Source organism: Pteropus medius, unplaced genomic scaffold (assembly GCF_902729225.1).
Source record: "Pteropus medius unplaced genomic scaffold, Ma_sr-lr_union100, whole genome shotgun sequence".
In the NCBI taxonomy this organism is placed as follows: Eukaryota; Metazoa; Chordata; class Mammalia; order Chiroptera; family Pteropodidae; genus Pteropus; species Pteropus medius.
In genome coordinates this window covers 19401914-19417746 of record NW_024349803.1, presented here as the reverse complement: position 1 = coordinate 19417746, position 15833 = coordinate 19401914, and the positions used below count along the sequence as shown (strand labels likewise).

At 50.2% G+C, this 15833-nt stretch overlaps 1 protein-coding gene and 1 pseudogene across 1 annotated transcript in view; both read left to right on the top strand.

Moving 5' to 3' along the window:
* SMARCC1 (SWI/SNF related BAF chromatin remodeling complex subunit C1) overlaps window positions 1-10202 on the top strand; it is a 125971-nt gene extending 115769 nt beyond the window's left edge. The window contains exons 27-28 of the mRNA XM_039837617.1: window positions 5383-5559; window positions 7837-10202. Of these exons, the coding sequence (XP_039693551.1) occupies window positions 5383-5559; window positions 7837-7934 (275 nt within the window). The 3' untranslated portion in view covers window positions 7935-10202. The remainder of the gene's footprint in view (window positions 1-5382; window positions 5560-7836) is intronic.
* LOC120582492 (uncharacterized) lies at window positions 4800-4919 on the top strand (annotated as a pseudogene).
* Window positions 10203-15833: the final 5631 nt, after the last annotated feature.

The window sequence follows — 15833 nt, the reverse complement described above, 5'->3', positions numbered from 1 at the left end:
AGTAAGACGTGTCACTGCCCACTGCCTAGCAAACGGCAGCCCACATCAGGGATCTTGTCTCCTCCCTGTCATTTATGTAAATCCACTGCCCTGGGCACACCAGCACTGTGAGTTACATAGCATGTGACAGCAGTAACCTCTGGATGGCACAGGAACATCGCTCACTCTTAGTGCTCCTTGCTTTGCTGAGAAATGTCTGTCTGTGAAAGGTCCCTTAAGCAGAGGTAAACTATTTTTCCTCTAGTCTTTTTTGCTGCCACCTCTCCCAAGGAACCATTGTCCTCTCCTCTACCTTGAGCATACATATACCAGTGGCTTTGTTGCCCTATTTGTGACAGAAGACAGAAGAACTTTGTTTTTCAGAAAGCTTTGTCATTTATAGCAAGAGAAAGGTGTTTTTTCAACTGTTGGCCTTATAGCCTTGGAAAACCCTAAAGCTGCCCTATCCTAGCTTATTGCCATAAAGATCTACGGAAATAGGTAAATGGGCCCCCGCCACTTAGGAGGTGGCTTTGAGAACAGCACTGCTGCTGGGCCTGACAACAAGAGCCTGCAGGGTGGTCCCAGCCCGTGTAGGATGGGAGTCACCTCATGGTCTGTGTCATCTGTCACCGATTCTCTTCTTTGCCAGATTGTTTCTCTGCTGGGATGCACACTCTGCATTCTATAATCTACTGGAAGACGGATGGACCACCACCATCACCACCACTCCCGGCCCCCTGCCCCGACCTTCACCCATAGGTGCACTGTAGTTACTAGGACCTTCTCTGGAGCCAGGGCACCCAGATCAGATCTGGGTTTCCCTCCTTACACACTTCGTGACATTGGGCAAGTTCCTCAGTCTTTGTCCTCCCCTTTCACAAACTCGATGACTTAAAATAACAATTCTTTCACGGTTGTAGGAGGTAGACGTCCTATCTCTGGCAAGGTCGTGCTTCTTCCGGGGGCTCTAGAGAAGAGTCTGTCCCTTGCCTCTTTCAGCTTATGGTGTATGGCAGCGTTCCTTGGCTTGTGGCCACATCCCCCTTTGCTCCATCTTCACCTCTCTCCTCTCCTCCACGTGTCGTCTCTTCCACGTGTCTCTTAAAGGACATTTGTCATTAGATTTAGGACCCACCGAGATAATTCAGGATGATCTCATCTCAAGATCCTTACGTAAGCACATATGCAAAGACCCTTTTTCCAAAGGTGGTTCCAGGCATTAGAACGTGAATGTATCTCCGGGGGCCACTGTCCAGCCCCCTGCAAGGTGCTAAAGTGAGTGTTTGTTGGATTAAACAATTATTTATTGCAGGAAGCAGAGCAGTGTCTTTACTGTGATATAGTGAAGAAAACCATGCCTGGAATTAGAATATGCACCTTAAGATTTTTTTTAATGCTGGCTGTTACTTTAAACCTTTTCACATGAACTGTTTCCCTTGAGCGCAGCATCATGCGGTAAAAAGAGAATTGGATTTAGAGTCAGAAGACTTGGGTCCGATCCTCCTACAATTTCTGTGACCATAAAGAAGTCTCTTAACTTTTTCTAAGCTGAAAATATTTGCTGCTCCTCTCAGAAGTGTATTAGAGGCGCGAGGACATAGTACGGCACTGCAGCAGATAAACAGCTCCTGCGATCATGTAGAAAGCCGCGTGGCGAACGTGGGCGGATACTTAGTTTCACTCTGTACAGTCTCAGGGCGCCCTAAATGACTTGTGCAAGGACACCCATCCGCACTGGGTGACGTGGGAGTGAGGCCGTGTGTTTAGTGTCTGGTGGACTGCATCTGCATCCTTCCTTACGAGGACGTTGGGTGGCTACTGACTGGTCAGTCCCCACCTTGCTCGAGACATCAAAGTATAAAACTCTGTCGTCGGGCTGAAACCAGAAGTGGTTGGCACTGCGCAGGTGCGTGTCGGACCAGTTAGGGGAGCACACGCCTGGCGTGCTCCTCCTCTTCGTTCATTTCTCCCTTACCCAGTGCCCTTCTGGCTTGTTCGCAGAGGCCAGAGGCATGCTTCTCTACGCCACCGTCAGCTTTCTGGAGAGAGCCCTGAGAAGGGCGGACAAAATGCTCTTCCTGACTTGCTCAAGTCCTCTTGTCCGGATCGCACGGGTAAAAGGAGGTGGCCTGTGCCCAGTGGCGGACACAAGCTGTATTCCCTGTTCTAGTGCGTGGTTTCCATTTGTCACGAGTCCATTAACAGTGTTCTTCCGTGTCCAGGTTAGAATTCTGTAGGTCTGGGCTTAAAAGTAGCCTCCAACAACAACAAAAGTATCTCTTCTCTCCCATCTCCCTGGAGAGCCGTTGGAGAACCGTGAGCAGAGACGTAGAGTGGGGGCCTAAGTATCGCACTTAGTAATGACCGAGGAGGTGACGCACAGTGGGAGGAGGGCAACCAAGGGGTCTCCTGAAAGACAAAGGTGCCCCTTTAACAAGTTTGCAGGGGTCCGGCCCTGATGCTTAGAAGAATATGGTTGGAACCACTGCCCATTTGAAACGTGGAGAAGTCTCTACCTTCCCATCACCCCATCTCCGTGTCCTGCTACAACGACGGCCAGTCCCGCATTTCGTGTTGCCAAAGCAGAAGTCCTTTCTGTTCTCTCCACTCCATCCCACTGTACTCCACACGCCCCGTCAGGTGCCAAGCCCGGCTCCTTTCCCAGGGCTCTGCAGTCGCCCCTCCTCCTGGCTCTCTTCGCCATCCCCAGGATGCCCGCAGCCTGCCTCACCCCGCCCTCTCGGAGCCCCTGCCTCCGTGGAAGCTCACTTCCTCTGTTCCAGGCTCTGACTCCTGCATCCCTTCTTAAAGCTTTCCATCACGGGAAATCAGGCCCACATTCCTCTTCTCCAGAACTGCTGACCTAGTCCCCTGCAGCCTGACCATTGGAGTCCCCCACACCATCCTGGGGGTGTGACTCATCCAGAGAACTCTGCTTTGAACATGCAGGTGATGGGTAATAAGACGACGCAGCTGCATCAGAGGGGCTGACAAGGAGGGAGGTGCTCCATGTACCTGGGAGCTCCCAGGCGTCAGGGAAGCGACACTCATGTTACTTTCTGATCGCTTCTCTCAGGCTTGGCCGTGTGCTTGGGAAGCCTGCTGTTGTTACCCTGTCCCTAATCCCCCTCCTCCACTTTGCACAGTCTCCAAAATCCCAAGTCACCCTTAAGTTTATCTTGATTAACTGGAGGGTTTCTTTTGCTCGCTCCTTCCGTAGTTTTCCCTGACGTGCCTGCCACCTGTTCGTGTGCACTTATCCTTTGTGTGGCTTAAAATGGACTTGCCATTTGTTCTTTTTATCCGTCATTCCCTGGGTTGACAGGCGCTCCCACACTGCCTCATCTGTCCTAGCGCCGAGGCCCTGGCACCTCATCCATGAACGAAGCTTGGTTGTAAGAGGGATGGTGATGTCAGGCCAGCAGCGGGCCCCGTACCTGCGCTCGCTTCTTCTGAGGCAGCTTCACCCAGCTGTCCCTCGACGGGTGGGTCTCAGCGGTCCCTCTGCCAGGCTCCTGTGTGTTTGCATTGGAGAGCACCGAAAGGTGCCCCAGATAGTCCAAGACTTGCTGTCCTGCTTATTCTGGGGCATAATGTTGACGTATTATGCTCAAAAATTAGTCCCCCAAAGGCAGTGGACCACCTGTACCCCTGACTCTCGTACCTCAGTAGGGTTCTCTTCATTGACACCCCTGTAGTGAAGGGCTCCGCTCCGTGCATCCTGAGTCAGGGAACAGACTGGAAATAGCTGGTGTGAAGCTTGAAGTTTTGTGTGTCTTAAGACAGGCCTTTCTCTGAGCAGCGATGCAGAAGGCCTCACTCGGGTCATCTCCAGTACTGCTCTCTTTTTAATTGCCAGTTAGCCATCCCAGCTCCCAAATTTGCCAAGATTGGACCTTGAGCGTTCTTATTTCCAGCTATCTCAGGGCCGTGTCTAGAAAGGGGGATGGTGATGTATATAGTTCCGTACAGTTGATCCTACAGAGATAACTAAAGTCCCTAGATTTTAAAGAAGAAACAACATAGATTCTTTTACCTCATTCTGTAGAGAGTATAATTTACCCTTATTTGAAACAGCTTCAACCTTGGTTTGTGCCCGTTAAACTGTTCTCCTTTGTGGTTCTTTAAAACCAAGCCCAGCAGCCAAACCAGAGTTCGAAGACTAATAAATACCCATCATCATATCCGGAGCAGAATTGGCAAACCCCAACATGCAGACCAGAGCTGGGCCATAGACGAAAAATGGTTTTTACAGTTTAAATAGTTGGGGGAAACTCAAAAGAAAAATGTTGATGTCACGTGAAAATTATGTGAAGTCCACATTTCAGAGTCCATAAATAAAGATTTGTTGGGACACAACCACACCTGTTTGTTACACGTCATCTCTGCCTGCCTTCATGCTACAATGGCAGAGTCGAGTACTTGTGAGAGACCACATGGCCTGCAAAGTCCAAATATTTATTATCTAGCTCTTTTACAGAAAAAAAAATTGCCGAAAGTTCTGAGGGCTCAGAAACTGAATGCAGGAAGTATTTTACTGTTCTTGTACCTAGCTTCTATCATTGATTTCAAAACAGTAGGAAGAGATAAAGGAGTCATCTTTCTCATTCTCTTCCCCCTCCCCCACCACACCCCATCTGGTTCTCCAGGGCCAGTGCTTCATGGTGAGGGGTGGAGGGAGAGACTTTTTTGTGACCAGGACTTGGAGATTCCAATCATAATCCCTTTTCAGTGGTGATTTCACAGCCTGTGAAGTTCAGTGTTGACTGAGCTGTGGTCCTTGGACTGTGCACTGACTTGCTGTTAAAATCCTTCTTGTCCACGGCCATGCTACCCTGAATAAGCCCGATCCCGTCTGATCTCAGAAGCTAAACGGGGTCGGGGCCTGGTTAGTACTTGGATGGGAGACCACCTAGGAAGATCAGGTGCTGTAGGCTAAAAAATAAAAAAATAAGGGATTGTAAGCTGACAAGGTCCTTGCGATCTGTGAGGTCAACTAAGGGTTGCCTCGCCTAAAAAATAAAATAAAAATCAAATTTTTCTCTCCATCCCCTGTGGTCTGTGCTTGGCATTTTGTGTCCTCAGGAAGATACTTGATAATCTAATGTTCACCCAAACTAACCAGAATGAACGCTTTCTTTTAGGATGCTATTTTTACAGCTACCTGGCTATCCCAGGGTTTACGATAGTCATTCACGCTGCAGACCTGCCCATTACCCTCCACCATCAATCAGTCAGTCCATACTGGACATAGAGATTATTGCAGATTATTGCTCTGGTGATATTTCAGATTCTTTGGAGGGTAGGTTAGATATTTGTCTGTATATATTAGTCTTGGGCAGTGAGTTGGTCCTTCCTTCCTAGTACACTTACCTTAATACTTTAAATCTCCCTCCACAGGTCAGATACCAGGCCCAGGTTCCATGATGCCTGGGCAGCCCATGCCAGGCCGAATGATTCCCACCGTGGCAGCCAACATCCACCCCCCTGGGAGTGGCCCTGCCGCTCCTGGTATGCCTCCGATGCCAGGGAACGTCTTAGGACCCCGCGTAACCCTCACGGCACCTAACGGCATGTGTAAGTCCCATGCTGGGGGATGTATACCCCAGTGTCCCTCTGGGAGGGTTTCTCTCCGTGGTGTGGCAGGTCCATATGGACAGTGCCACCTGTGACAGTGGGTTCCGGAATGTCAGATTTTGCTCAGTGCTCTTCAGCACCAATGATTGGCAGGTGCACAGGTGCTAAATTCAAAGTGCTTTCAGTCATCAGGCTCACGTGGCCCGTACTCATGGCACCGACGTCTGAGGAGGCGAGAATGACACCCCTCTGGCTCCTGTGTGAGTCTGTCCGGTGTGGATATCGGTAAACACAGAGCTGCTGGTGATTTTTCCTACAAGAGCCTTTTATCGATCACAGGGTTCAAAAGTGGTAGATGTAAAGAAAAGAAGAGGAACCAGTTTAAAGCAGGAATAAGAATTAAGTTTCTCAGAGCCACATATTCGGAGTCGCTGCCTAGACTAAGGGAAGAGTATTCAGGGCAGCACTGAGGAGGGTACAAGGTCCCAGCGGGCTCAGCGGAGAAGGCCCAGGTGCCGCCGAACGGTGTCCGACAGTGTGCAGGAAGCCAGGTCGTACCTCCCGCACAGCCTTGCATCGCCCCTGCCTTGGCCTCCAGAGAGTCGCTTCAGAGGCTGTGGCCCGCCCTTGACTTCTGTAGACCTTCTGAGCGAGAACAGTCCCAAAATGCAGCCACATCTGCGATCCTGGGTTCATTTATAAATTCACGTATGTGCCAAGGAGTTAGCCTCCTATTCATGATAGAGAGACCTGGGATAAATAAGAATCCCTGGCCTCCAGTTGCTATAGTAGAGAAAATGAGAAATGAACAGTTGGATAGTAGTGTAGGCAGAAGTTACATGAGATGGTGAAGTGCCTAGCGTGAGTGCCCTGTAGTGCCCTGATAGTGCCCAGGGCTAGGATGTAGGCCATGCGGATGAAGGTGTCTCATTTCTCTCTGGACCTCTAGGAGCTAGGTGCACAGAAGGAAGATGGGAGTCTAGCTGGGTGTGTAGAATCACAATAACAGGAGAAAAAAAGAAAGATCTCCCTTGAGGCAGCGATCAGAGGTTGCAGTATAGCAGGTACCTCTTCTCCTTGGCAAGAAAATGCTTGCCTTGCCACCTTACAGGCAACATACAAATGGGCCAGCCTACCAAGAGAGGTGACCAGTTTGTCCTCCCCATTGCAGAGATGATATTATTGGTCTTTACTAGTGTGTCATATCCTGCTAATCACCCATGATTTATGACCCTAAAGGGCCCTCAGTGGAGTACCTTGAGAAAGTGGAGGGTTCCCCCCAGCTGACCCCCCACTGCTTCCTTCCACACATGAGTGTTTCAGGGATCCTGAGCTGCGCCTTGGCCCTGGGGCCCTGGGGTCCTGGGCAGGCCTGGCGGGTGGGCTGCTTTCTTCCCCTCCTCAGGTTTTTGGTTTTCTCCACTGAAAGATGCTGCGAGGGGTCAGATGAATGGGCTTTGGACCCTTTGAAGAGCCCTAGAGGTCTGGCAGAAACCTCGTGGGGGAAGTTGGGTGAATCGATGAAAAGCGGGGCTGTACCTTAATTATTTGTTTTATATGTTTCATTTCTGGCATAATCTAGAGGTTTTTAAAACCCTGGATTAAACGATCTCTAGGGGTCCTTTGTATGCTAAAGCAGCTGAATAGAAATAGCAAAGAGCCCCAGACAGCTCATGCTAATTGCTCCCTTCCGGACCTGACCTAGTTTGGGCCCAAAATCCAAGGACTGCATTTCAGGCGCTCTGTGGCCTCCCAGGACTGTCCACTTTGTCAGCAGCTGTCTCGAGGGGAGTGCTCTGGCCCTGGCGGACACAGATAATCATCAAGAAGTTGTTGATAATCTATATTTTGTGCGCAGCTACGCTAGGCACTTGAGCAAAGGAAGACAACTTGCCCAGGAAAGAGCTTATCATTTAACTGAAGAAATAAAATTAGCAGAGAGAACCATTAAAGTACAATAAAATCAAAATGTAATTAAGTTCTGAAAGGAGCTAGAGTGATTCTTGTGGAAGAGGTGAGCCTTGAAGGAGGGCAGGACAGATTGAGACACCCACCACCACCACCACCCCCACTCTGGTCAGGGGAAGCAGTGTGAGCCATGACCTGGACGTCCAAACAGACCGGACCTGCGTGCACCACGGTGGCCATGAGGCCTTGTGGACCACACTGGTTACCTGCCATAGAGAAAATTACTTCCTGTGTTGTTCGACTTCGAACGGGCTCTTTCCCAAGCCCCTGCTTCCAGCAGTGACGAGTTACTCTTGGATGTGTTTGCAGATCCCCCTCCACCGCAGCAGCCGCCGCCGCCACCACCGCCCGCAGATGGAGTCCCTCCACCTCCTGCTCCAGGCCCACCTGCCTCGGCCGCACCCTAGCCTGGCAGATGCAGGGGACGTCCACGCCCAGCGCCACGAGCTGTAGTGGAGATGACAAGACGCGTTCCTCAGCTTCCTCGCGTTTCAAGATTTTCTTCTCACAGGCCCAAGCACACATCCCATATCCTATCTCTCCATTCCTCTTGCCACCCCTCTCCATGCTCTGACTCCCCTCGTGTTAGGTCCTCAGCCAACACTCAGGGGAACCTCTGGTGACAGTGTGCCCTGGTCCATCCTGAAAGTAAGCTGAGTCCCCCCTCTCCTGGCGTGGGGCATACTGGCAGTCTGTCTGCAGGTCCTATCGACATGAGTGTTCTGTGTCTCTAACATTTTTGCTCTTCTGCAGTTTTTTGCTTTGTCTTAACGCTTCTATGGATAATGCTTTATAATCATCTTTTTGTTTGTTTTTTTGTCATTATTGCTTTAAAGGAGAGCATTCTAAAGTAATAGGAACCAAAAATGGTGGTGGGCAGAGGGTATAGCCAGAGGGGACACACCTTAAGACATTGTAAGTGACCTTATTTCTGCTTATCTGAGCTAAGAATGGTGCTGTTTGTGAATTTTCATGAGGCTTTTGCCACCCATAGATGCACCAAAGTTAAAAGCGATGGGGAAAGGGACACCACTGAGTTTTGTCCCTAGTGAGCGCCCCCCCCCAGCAGAACACACCCATTTAGCACTCTGGTAGGGGAGAGCACAGGCATTAGAATGGATCCACCCCTTCCCCAGGCCCCCTGGTTCTGGTTTTCTATGCAGATGGCTTATTGGAGTAGGGGTGGGTGTTTTTGTTTTTCTGAAGGCAGTGTGACTTTGAGGGCTGGGATTGCGGGGGAGGCATTCCTTAGTCCTCGAGATGAGCCAGGAAAGTTGTGGCGGTCTAGGGCAAGGGCCACCCAGTGAATCTAGCCCACTATTCACTGCTCATATGCATTCTTTCTCTCCCTCTTTAAAAAAAAAAAAAAAAAACTTTAAAAAAGAAAAAATATAAGTAGATAATGCCGAACATTTTAGCTCGTGGGACTTGGTTAGGATGGCTGGGACGCAAGTCCCCACACTACCTCTTGTAGTAGCCGGGGTGAAGGGTTCAGTGGTACTTTAGGTTTGGGATGGGATTGGAGAAGTGGGGCAAGATCCTTGGCCTCTCGTACCTTCTCCCTTCCCTTTCTGAGATCTCACATTCCATCTGTCTCAAGGTTGTCAAGGAGATACTGGGGGTATCAAGGAACTCACTTGGCAATCAGAGCATCATGCTTTGAGGGTTGGGATGCTCAGGCTGAGAGAGTAGAATGCCATTCAGAGGAAGAGCCACACAGATGCCTTAATTTGAGCCCATTTCTACCCCTGCTGACGAGTGACTTGAGAGTTCTGGTCTTCTTGTCCTCTCTCCCCCCGTACTTCTGTAGGTGGGGAGAGGGTCTTCTTGGTGGAGCTTGATTTCCAAAGCACCTGGCCTCTTCACATTCTCAAGCGGCAGTTTCATTTAGAATGCAAAGTGGAACATCTTTTGGATATCTTTTCTATGTATTTTATAAAGCTTTACACATGAGAGGGTATAGGTAGGTGTTCGTGAAACACCTTAGAACTTTTTTCCTTAATATCAGAAAGCAAAAAAATAAAACCACAGTTAAGATTTGCCTTTCAAACCCTCAGGTGTTGCCTCTAACCAGGTGGCCCTGGTCAGCATCAGAGTACTGGAACCAAGGAGACCTTGTTCCTTCCGTGTGTTCGTTTTGGACTCTTGGAGTGGAGATGAACTTGTTCCGATTGGAGTTTAGTTCCAATGCATTTGCCTCCAGAAAGACCCCAGTGCCTTTGACAGTGGCCAGGGTTTTCCCTATTTCCTGCCAGTGTTTTCCAAAGGAAACTCATTCCAAATACTTAATCTTTCCACTGGGGTCTTAGAAGGAAAATGGAATTCTGGTTCATACTGTGGTCCCTAGTAACCTCAGGTCTTTAATGTGATCATTTTCAGATTTAAAAGATCCAGGTGGAAATATTTTTACTATGCTGGTAATAATTCTACAGAATACCTGAATTCTTAACACTGTTATGTTTCAGTATAAGTGGTGACTTTTTATGTCTTTCATCTGGTTTCGTTCCTGTAATACAGCCACTCGATTTTGTGAGGGGGGAATAATATGTGGTTTTTGTACAAACATTTCTCAGTGTGTTATTTTGGAAAAATGGGAGTTTGGGGAGATTGGAGGAAATAGATCAAGAAGGCCTAATTTCCCCTCTTTTTTGGTGAATAAATGGAACATTTCTGGATTTGAGTCCCATTCTCTGCCTTCCATACCAGTGTTTTCATGTGTCTTATGAGGAGCCCAAATCTTTAGCCTCATCTGGTCCTGGTCAGCCGTTAAAGTTCAGGACTCGGGGCTTCCTGACTGGCCACCTTCATGGTGCGGAAGGAACGTGCAGGTGAATGTGCCTCACCCCCTGTTTACTTCCGTGGTCAAAGTGAAGAAAGGAGCAGAAGTTCTCCAGGGAGGGCGGCCAACATCCCAGTACCTCGAAGAGGCGTAGTTTTGCTCGGTGAGCTAGAGCGTGTTCGTCAGGGTGCGGCTTAGCACCCGTCGAGGCAGGCCTTGAGGGCTGATGATTCTACACACCCTGACGTGCTCTTAAGGACAGCATCTCGGTGCCCAAACCCTGTTCACAGAACAGAAGGAAGCCATTGTCTTCAAGATGCTTGTGAACCCAGTGAAGCAAAAGCAGCGGATTCTGTGTCTGCCGTGAGGTGAGCACTTCGCCTTTCACAGAAGTGTACCCGGCCGATGGTGCTTCGCTCTCTGACCATTTCCAGCTCTTCCTCCAGACCATTTCCAGCTCTTCCTCCAGTAGACAGAGCTGGAGCCATCCGGGCCTCAAGGAGATTCCTGTTCTTCCCTGAGGGTGATGAGGGAGGTTAATCCTTGATCCAAACTAAAGATCTTGAATGTAAATTCTTTTTAGCAGGACATGTAGTCTTCCCCAGGTTCCTCAGATCCTCACTGTAGAGTAATGCTCCCAAATGCGATTAAGAACAATTTTGCAGCTTGAGTGAAGATCAGGATCCCCTGCAGGACTGTCAGCATACAAGCTGCTGGGCTCTCCCCCTCAGAGCCTCTGATTTGGTAGGTCTGGGGTGAGTTCTGAAATTTTGCTTTTTTTTAACAGGTTCCCAGGGGATCCTGAGCTGTCTGGTCAAGGGACCACACTTTGGGAACCACCGTTTAAGAAGGTTGTGTGGTAGAGCAAGTTCGCTGCACTTGACAGTTCTATGAGTCCATTAGTCCAGTAGACATTCGAGGGCCTGCTCTGTGCCAGGCATTGGACCTTGCATGCAGTGAATTTGTAATTATGAATAAGATGGGCAAGGCACCTGCACATCCAGGCCACATACACTCTTGTAGGGTGAGGGACACCAGACCATTTCATAAATAGTCATTAACAAATGTGATTGTTTTAGATAGTGCCAAACGTTGATGAAAAAACTAATCAAGAGTTTTCTGGGATAATGTATATTGGGTTGGATATTCTTCCATGACTGCTGTCCGCTGGGTGTGGTAACTGAGGGTTGACTTCATCCCAGGAGAACCCCATCTGAATAACAAGAGCACCTTTTCATCTGCATACACAATGCCAACCTCTGAGATTTCTTTCTGCAAACTTCCCTTTGTGGCTTTTATTATAAAGCACAGCTGTACAGTTCCTGTTGAAGAGGGACTTCATCCTGCGGACAAGGTGAGAGCACCTGATCCCCTGTTAGTGGATTATTTAAGGAAGTCATCCTTTCCACAGGATGGAAAGGTATATCCTGAGGGAAGTGCGTTATTTTTGAGCCCAAGACTCTCGATGTCGGATCTCCTTGCGAACGGCTCCCGTGAACATTTCCCTTGGCTGACTTGTATGTCTGCCACCGTTCTTGTCATTAGAAAGCACCTTTGATCCTGAATTCCTTGAAACAACTGAGACAAGACTGCCATACCCAAAGGATGGCTAAAAGAAGAGTTTTGAGACTCGACCTAAACGGAAATTCCAAAATCAGTTCTAGCTAGCTCGCTCCAGGACCACCCAGCCCTGTTCAGCTTTCATGAGACTCCAGGGGCAGGGAGCCTTGTCTTCCTGCTGCTCCTGGCCTGCCTTGCAGGACTGGAGCCATCTTTACTCCCTCCTGCCCCCAGAGGCCTTTTCAGGCCCTTCCAAACCCAGAGAGAACAGCCAGGTGACTTCTGGCAGCCACCTTAGCCACCACGCACCCTTAGGGTACAGCCTTTGCAGGCCCCCACAATGTTGCCTTGAAACAGTACAGTGAGCACTTTCACTAACCTCAGGAAGGAGGAGACAACTGAGAGGAAAGAGAAAGCCTCCCACCCTGGTTTAGAAATCTGCCTAAGGCACCCTCACTGCGGGCTCCTCCAGGCGGGTGGGAAGTGGCAGCACTCTTGGTAACATCCTTTTTGCACAGGCTGATTTCCGTGGCTGCTTTGGTCATGGCCCTGAAGGATTGCCCACGGCCATCCACGTTGGCATTCCTTCTCTTGCTTATTCAGCAGTATCTACAGGGTTCCCAAGAAGCACTTAGAGAGGTTGCCTGCTGGGGCAGCAGAACCCAGGCAGACAGGCCTTGTTGCTCTTCATCTGAGGTTCCCGTGTGCTGACTTGTGCTGTATGCCTCCTTCCCAGCTGACTTGACTTTGGGGTAATGAAAATTACAGGCCTTTCCAATCTTGTAGCAGACCCACTGCCCAAACAAGATGACAGCCTCCAAGTTGTGATGTCCCTTTCTAGGATGGGAACACACATGGTTCAGAATCCAGAGTTCCCTGCAGCAATGAGGTGGGGTTCACACAAAGAACTCAGGCCCCCAGCCTTTGGCTCTTCCCTTCCTCCTGGTAATGGTGCATGAAGATTCATTCCCACCAAAACGGTCGCAGCCAACTGTCCTGCAGCCCAGAACTGGTGGGTGTCTCTATCCAGCACACTATCAGGAAAGGCCATTCTAGATGTCTTTTTCTGACTCTGATCTAGGACACGAGTCTTGACTTGTTACTGTTATACCCTGTGGTGAGATCATAGCATTCACTTGAATGCCCAGAAGTGTGGGCCTTGTAGGGAGAGGCAAGGCTTCCATTCTGCCAAGTGAGGTCCTACCTCTACATCTCGATTCCTCCTCAGAAATTAAGAAGCAAAAATGAAAAGTCTCCATATCAAAATGAAAAGGTTTGAAATGAAGATCTTAGTTCAAGTCCTGGCCTTTCCACATTAGCATGATCTCAGTGCCTGTTTGCAAATGTGTAAAATGACCAATAAGATTTTCATAGTATAGTTTTGAAGAATATGGCAGTTGGACAACTAGGAAAATTAAGAAGATGTTAGTAGTTACTACTGAGGACTTAAAGCCAGGAACCGTGCTGCTTCCTGTGCAGACTGAACTATATTCCCAGCCATGACAACTGGAGCAGCTCCTGCCCTAGACAGCAGCCCCTGGTGAAGCTAGGGGCTTTCTATGCACAGGGAGGCAGGCCGTAGCCATGGCAATGGGCCCTGTGCCTGCCTTGGTACTGGAGGCAGGGTGCCAAACCCAATAGGAACCTCAGGGGCATGCAGAAGCCATTGCTTCACAAAGCATCCCTGATGCCCAAATGAATGAGTTTTGAACATGGGGACATGGTAAGCCCTAGAGGTCAATTTCCTTTCTACTTTTCAGCTCCTTCATCTTATATATATCTTCTTTAGCCTACCCTAGCCCTTGTCCCCAAAAAAGATATTGCATGCTTTTGATAATACTATGGTTACCACTTTGACATATATGAAACTCAGGTTATTCTCTTGAGGTCACACAGATCTGATGCCGAATCCTGCTCTTCCCATCTCCACTGCCTGGATGAGCTCCCATTCAGCCATGTGTGCTGGGCTCAGTTTCTGAAATTGCTGGTGAAATCTGCTAAGGAGGATCGGGATGAAACTGAATGGCAATAGTTGATTGAAAATCCCAAGATAAAGTGGTAACAGGATTTGTCCCCAGAGAAGGGAAGTTTTTTCAGGAAGGAGACGTTTCATATTTTATACCATATGCTTGCTTTAATATAAAAGTGAATTTTAAAGTATTTAAAATGTTCAACAAAATTATTAAAATGAACGAGTAGGAAGAGTTTTAAGAAAGGGGTAGGAGAAGGCCCCCATCCAAACCCTTCTTGTGAATAACACGGGAGTGGTTGACATACACCTGGCATTAGAGGACCCATCCATGAGGCCTCCATCCCACACAGTGGACATCTTCCACTCTGACCACCACTATCCAAAAGTCAATGAGACACAGAGATAAGCTACAGACAAGGCAAGCAGAGATGAGGTTGGAGAGTGCATTAGTGCCTCTGGTCAACAGGCTCGTGCAAAGCCCTGTCCAGCCCTCTGCTCGGAGAAGGTTGTATTTCAAACTGGTATTTACTGTCCCCAGAAGCAGCATGAAGCCATGGAAAGACCCCCAGAAAGTCCTTTTGCAAGAACCTCCAGACCCACAGTTCTGAGTTGGGAGTTCATGCATTTGTGCCTTCTACCAGCCTTAGGGAGCCTGCCTGGCACTGTGCACTAAAGTGCCTTTTCGTCCAGTGAGATCAGGACTTGTCTTAACTGCTTGGGGTGGGCTGAGAAGGCTTCACAGAGGGGAAATGCTAGGAACTGAGTTTCCTGAGTTAGAGTTTGCCAGGCGGACCTGGAGGGGAGGAAACACCAGGAGAAATAGACTGCAGCAGTAGTTTCAGTGAGAAAAACAGGCTTGAATCAAGGCAACCCCATCCAGAGACGTGTACCAGAGAGATTAGGAGATTGACTTTCCATCTTAGTCACCTTTGTGGTTCTAGGGACAGGAATGGGAGTGTCTTAAATGAGAGTTGCTACATCTCCGGCTGTGACCCCGAATGTCATCATTTGGGTCAATAACACATCAACTGGGATGTTGACAGTCGATTTGGTGGGTAAACTAAGTGACTAGGCCGCGACTCCCCACCAAGCAGGGCTCGGGAGTGGTCCTGGGTCACACAGATTTGCACAGGGGCCCCGCAGACTACTGAGCTTCTGGCCTGGCATCCGCGTGTCCCTAGCTTGAGCTCTAGGCTGCTTGGGTCTACCCAGGAACTGAGCTTTGGTGACCTGGAACACATGGAGCGATGTATCTTGGGAGGGAAGAAGTGACCGGGAGTAAAGACCGCTCCCCAGGCTGCCCTGAGCAGGCGAGAAGGAAGGCGAGGTAGCCGCAGTCGCAGGAAGGTCTTGTCCCGCGCCTCGGGACGCATTCTGGCGGCCCCGGCTGCGTGAGGTCTGGGCTATGGCTGCGACGGATTAGGTCTGATCCGATTAGAACCTGGGCCGTCGGCTTCGCCCCCTTCCTGGCGCTGCCAGCGCCCGCCTCGCTTTGGTGAGGACCCGGAGACCTCCCTGAGACACTTCCCCGCCCCCAAACACCCGGCTGGTGCAGGAATCCAAGAGGCTCCCTGCGCCCGGGGTTCGGCTCATTGCCACGGCGCGGGCTAAAGCTGCGGCCCCCTGCGGCCCTTCGGAGCCCCGCCCAGAGCCTGCGGGTGTCTGGGCCCCCGCCTCTGTGCTCGCCGCGTGGCGGGAGGGTTCTTCGCGGGTGGGGGGCCGATGCCAGCTCTCTACAGGGAGGGCGGGACCGCGACCCCGCCCCGCAGGTCTCCCGCCAGTGCACCTGTCGGCTAGAGCCGCGCGCGGCGCTATGCGCCTGGCCCCCGCGCCACTCCACGTCCGTTAGTCTCCGCGTCCCAAGCCGGGGGTCTGTCTGTCCCTCCGGCAGGCGGACTGAGCAAGGCCGGCGTCAGAGCTACGTGCGGCGGGGCGGGCGCGGCGGGCGGGGTGGGGGCGGCGCTGAGCGCGGCAGCGGCGGCGCGGGAGGCGGGG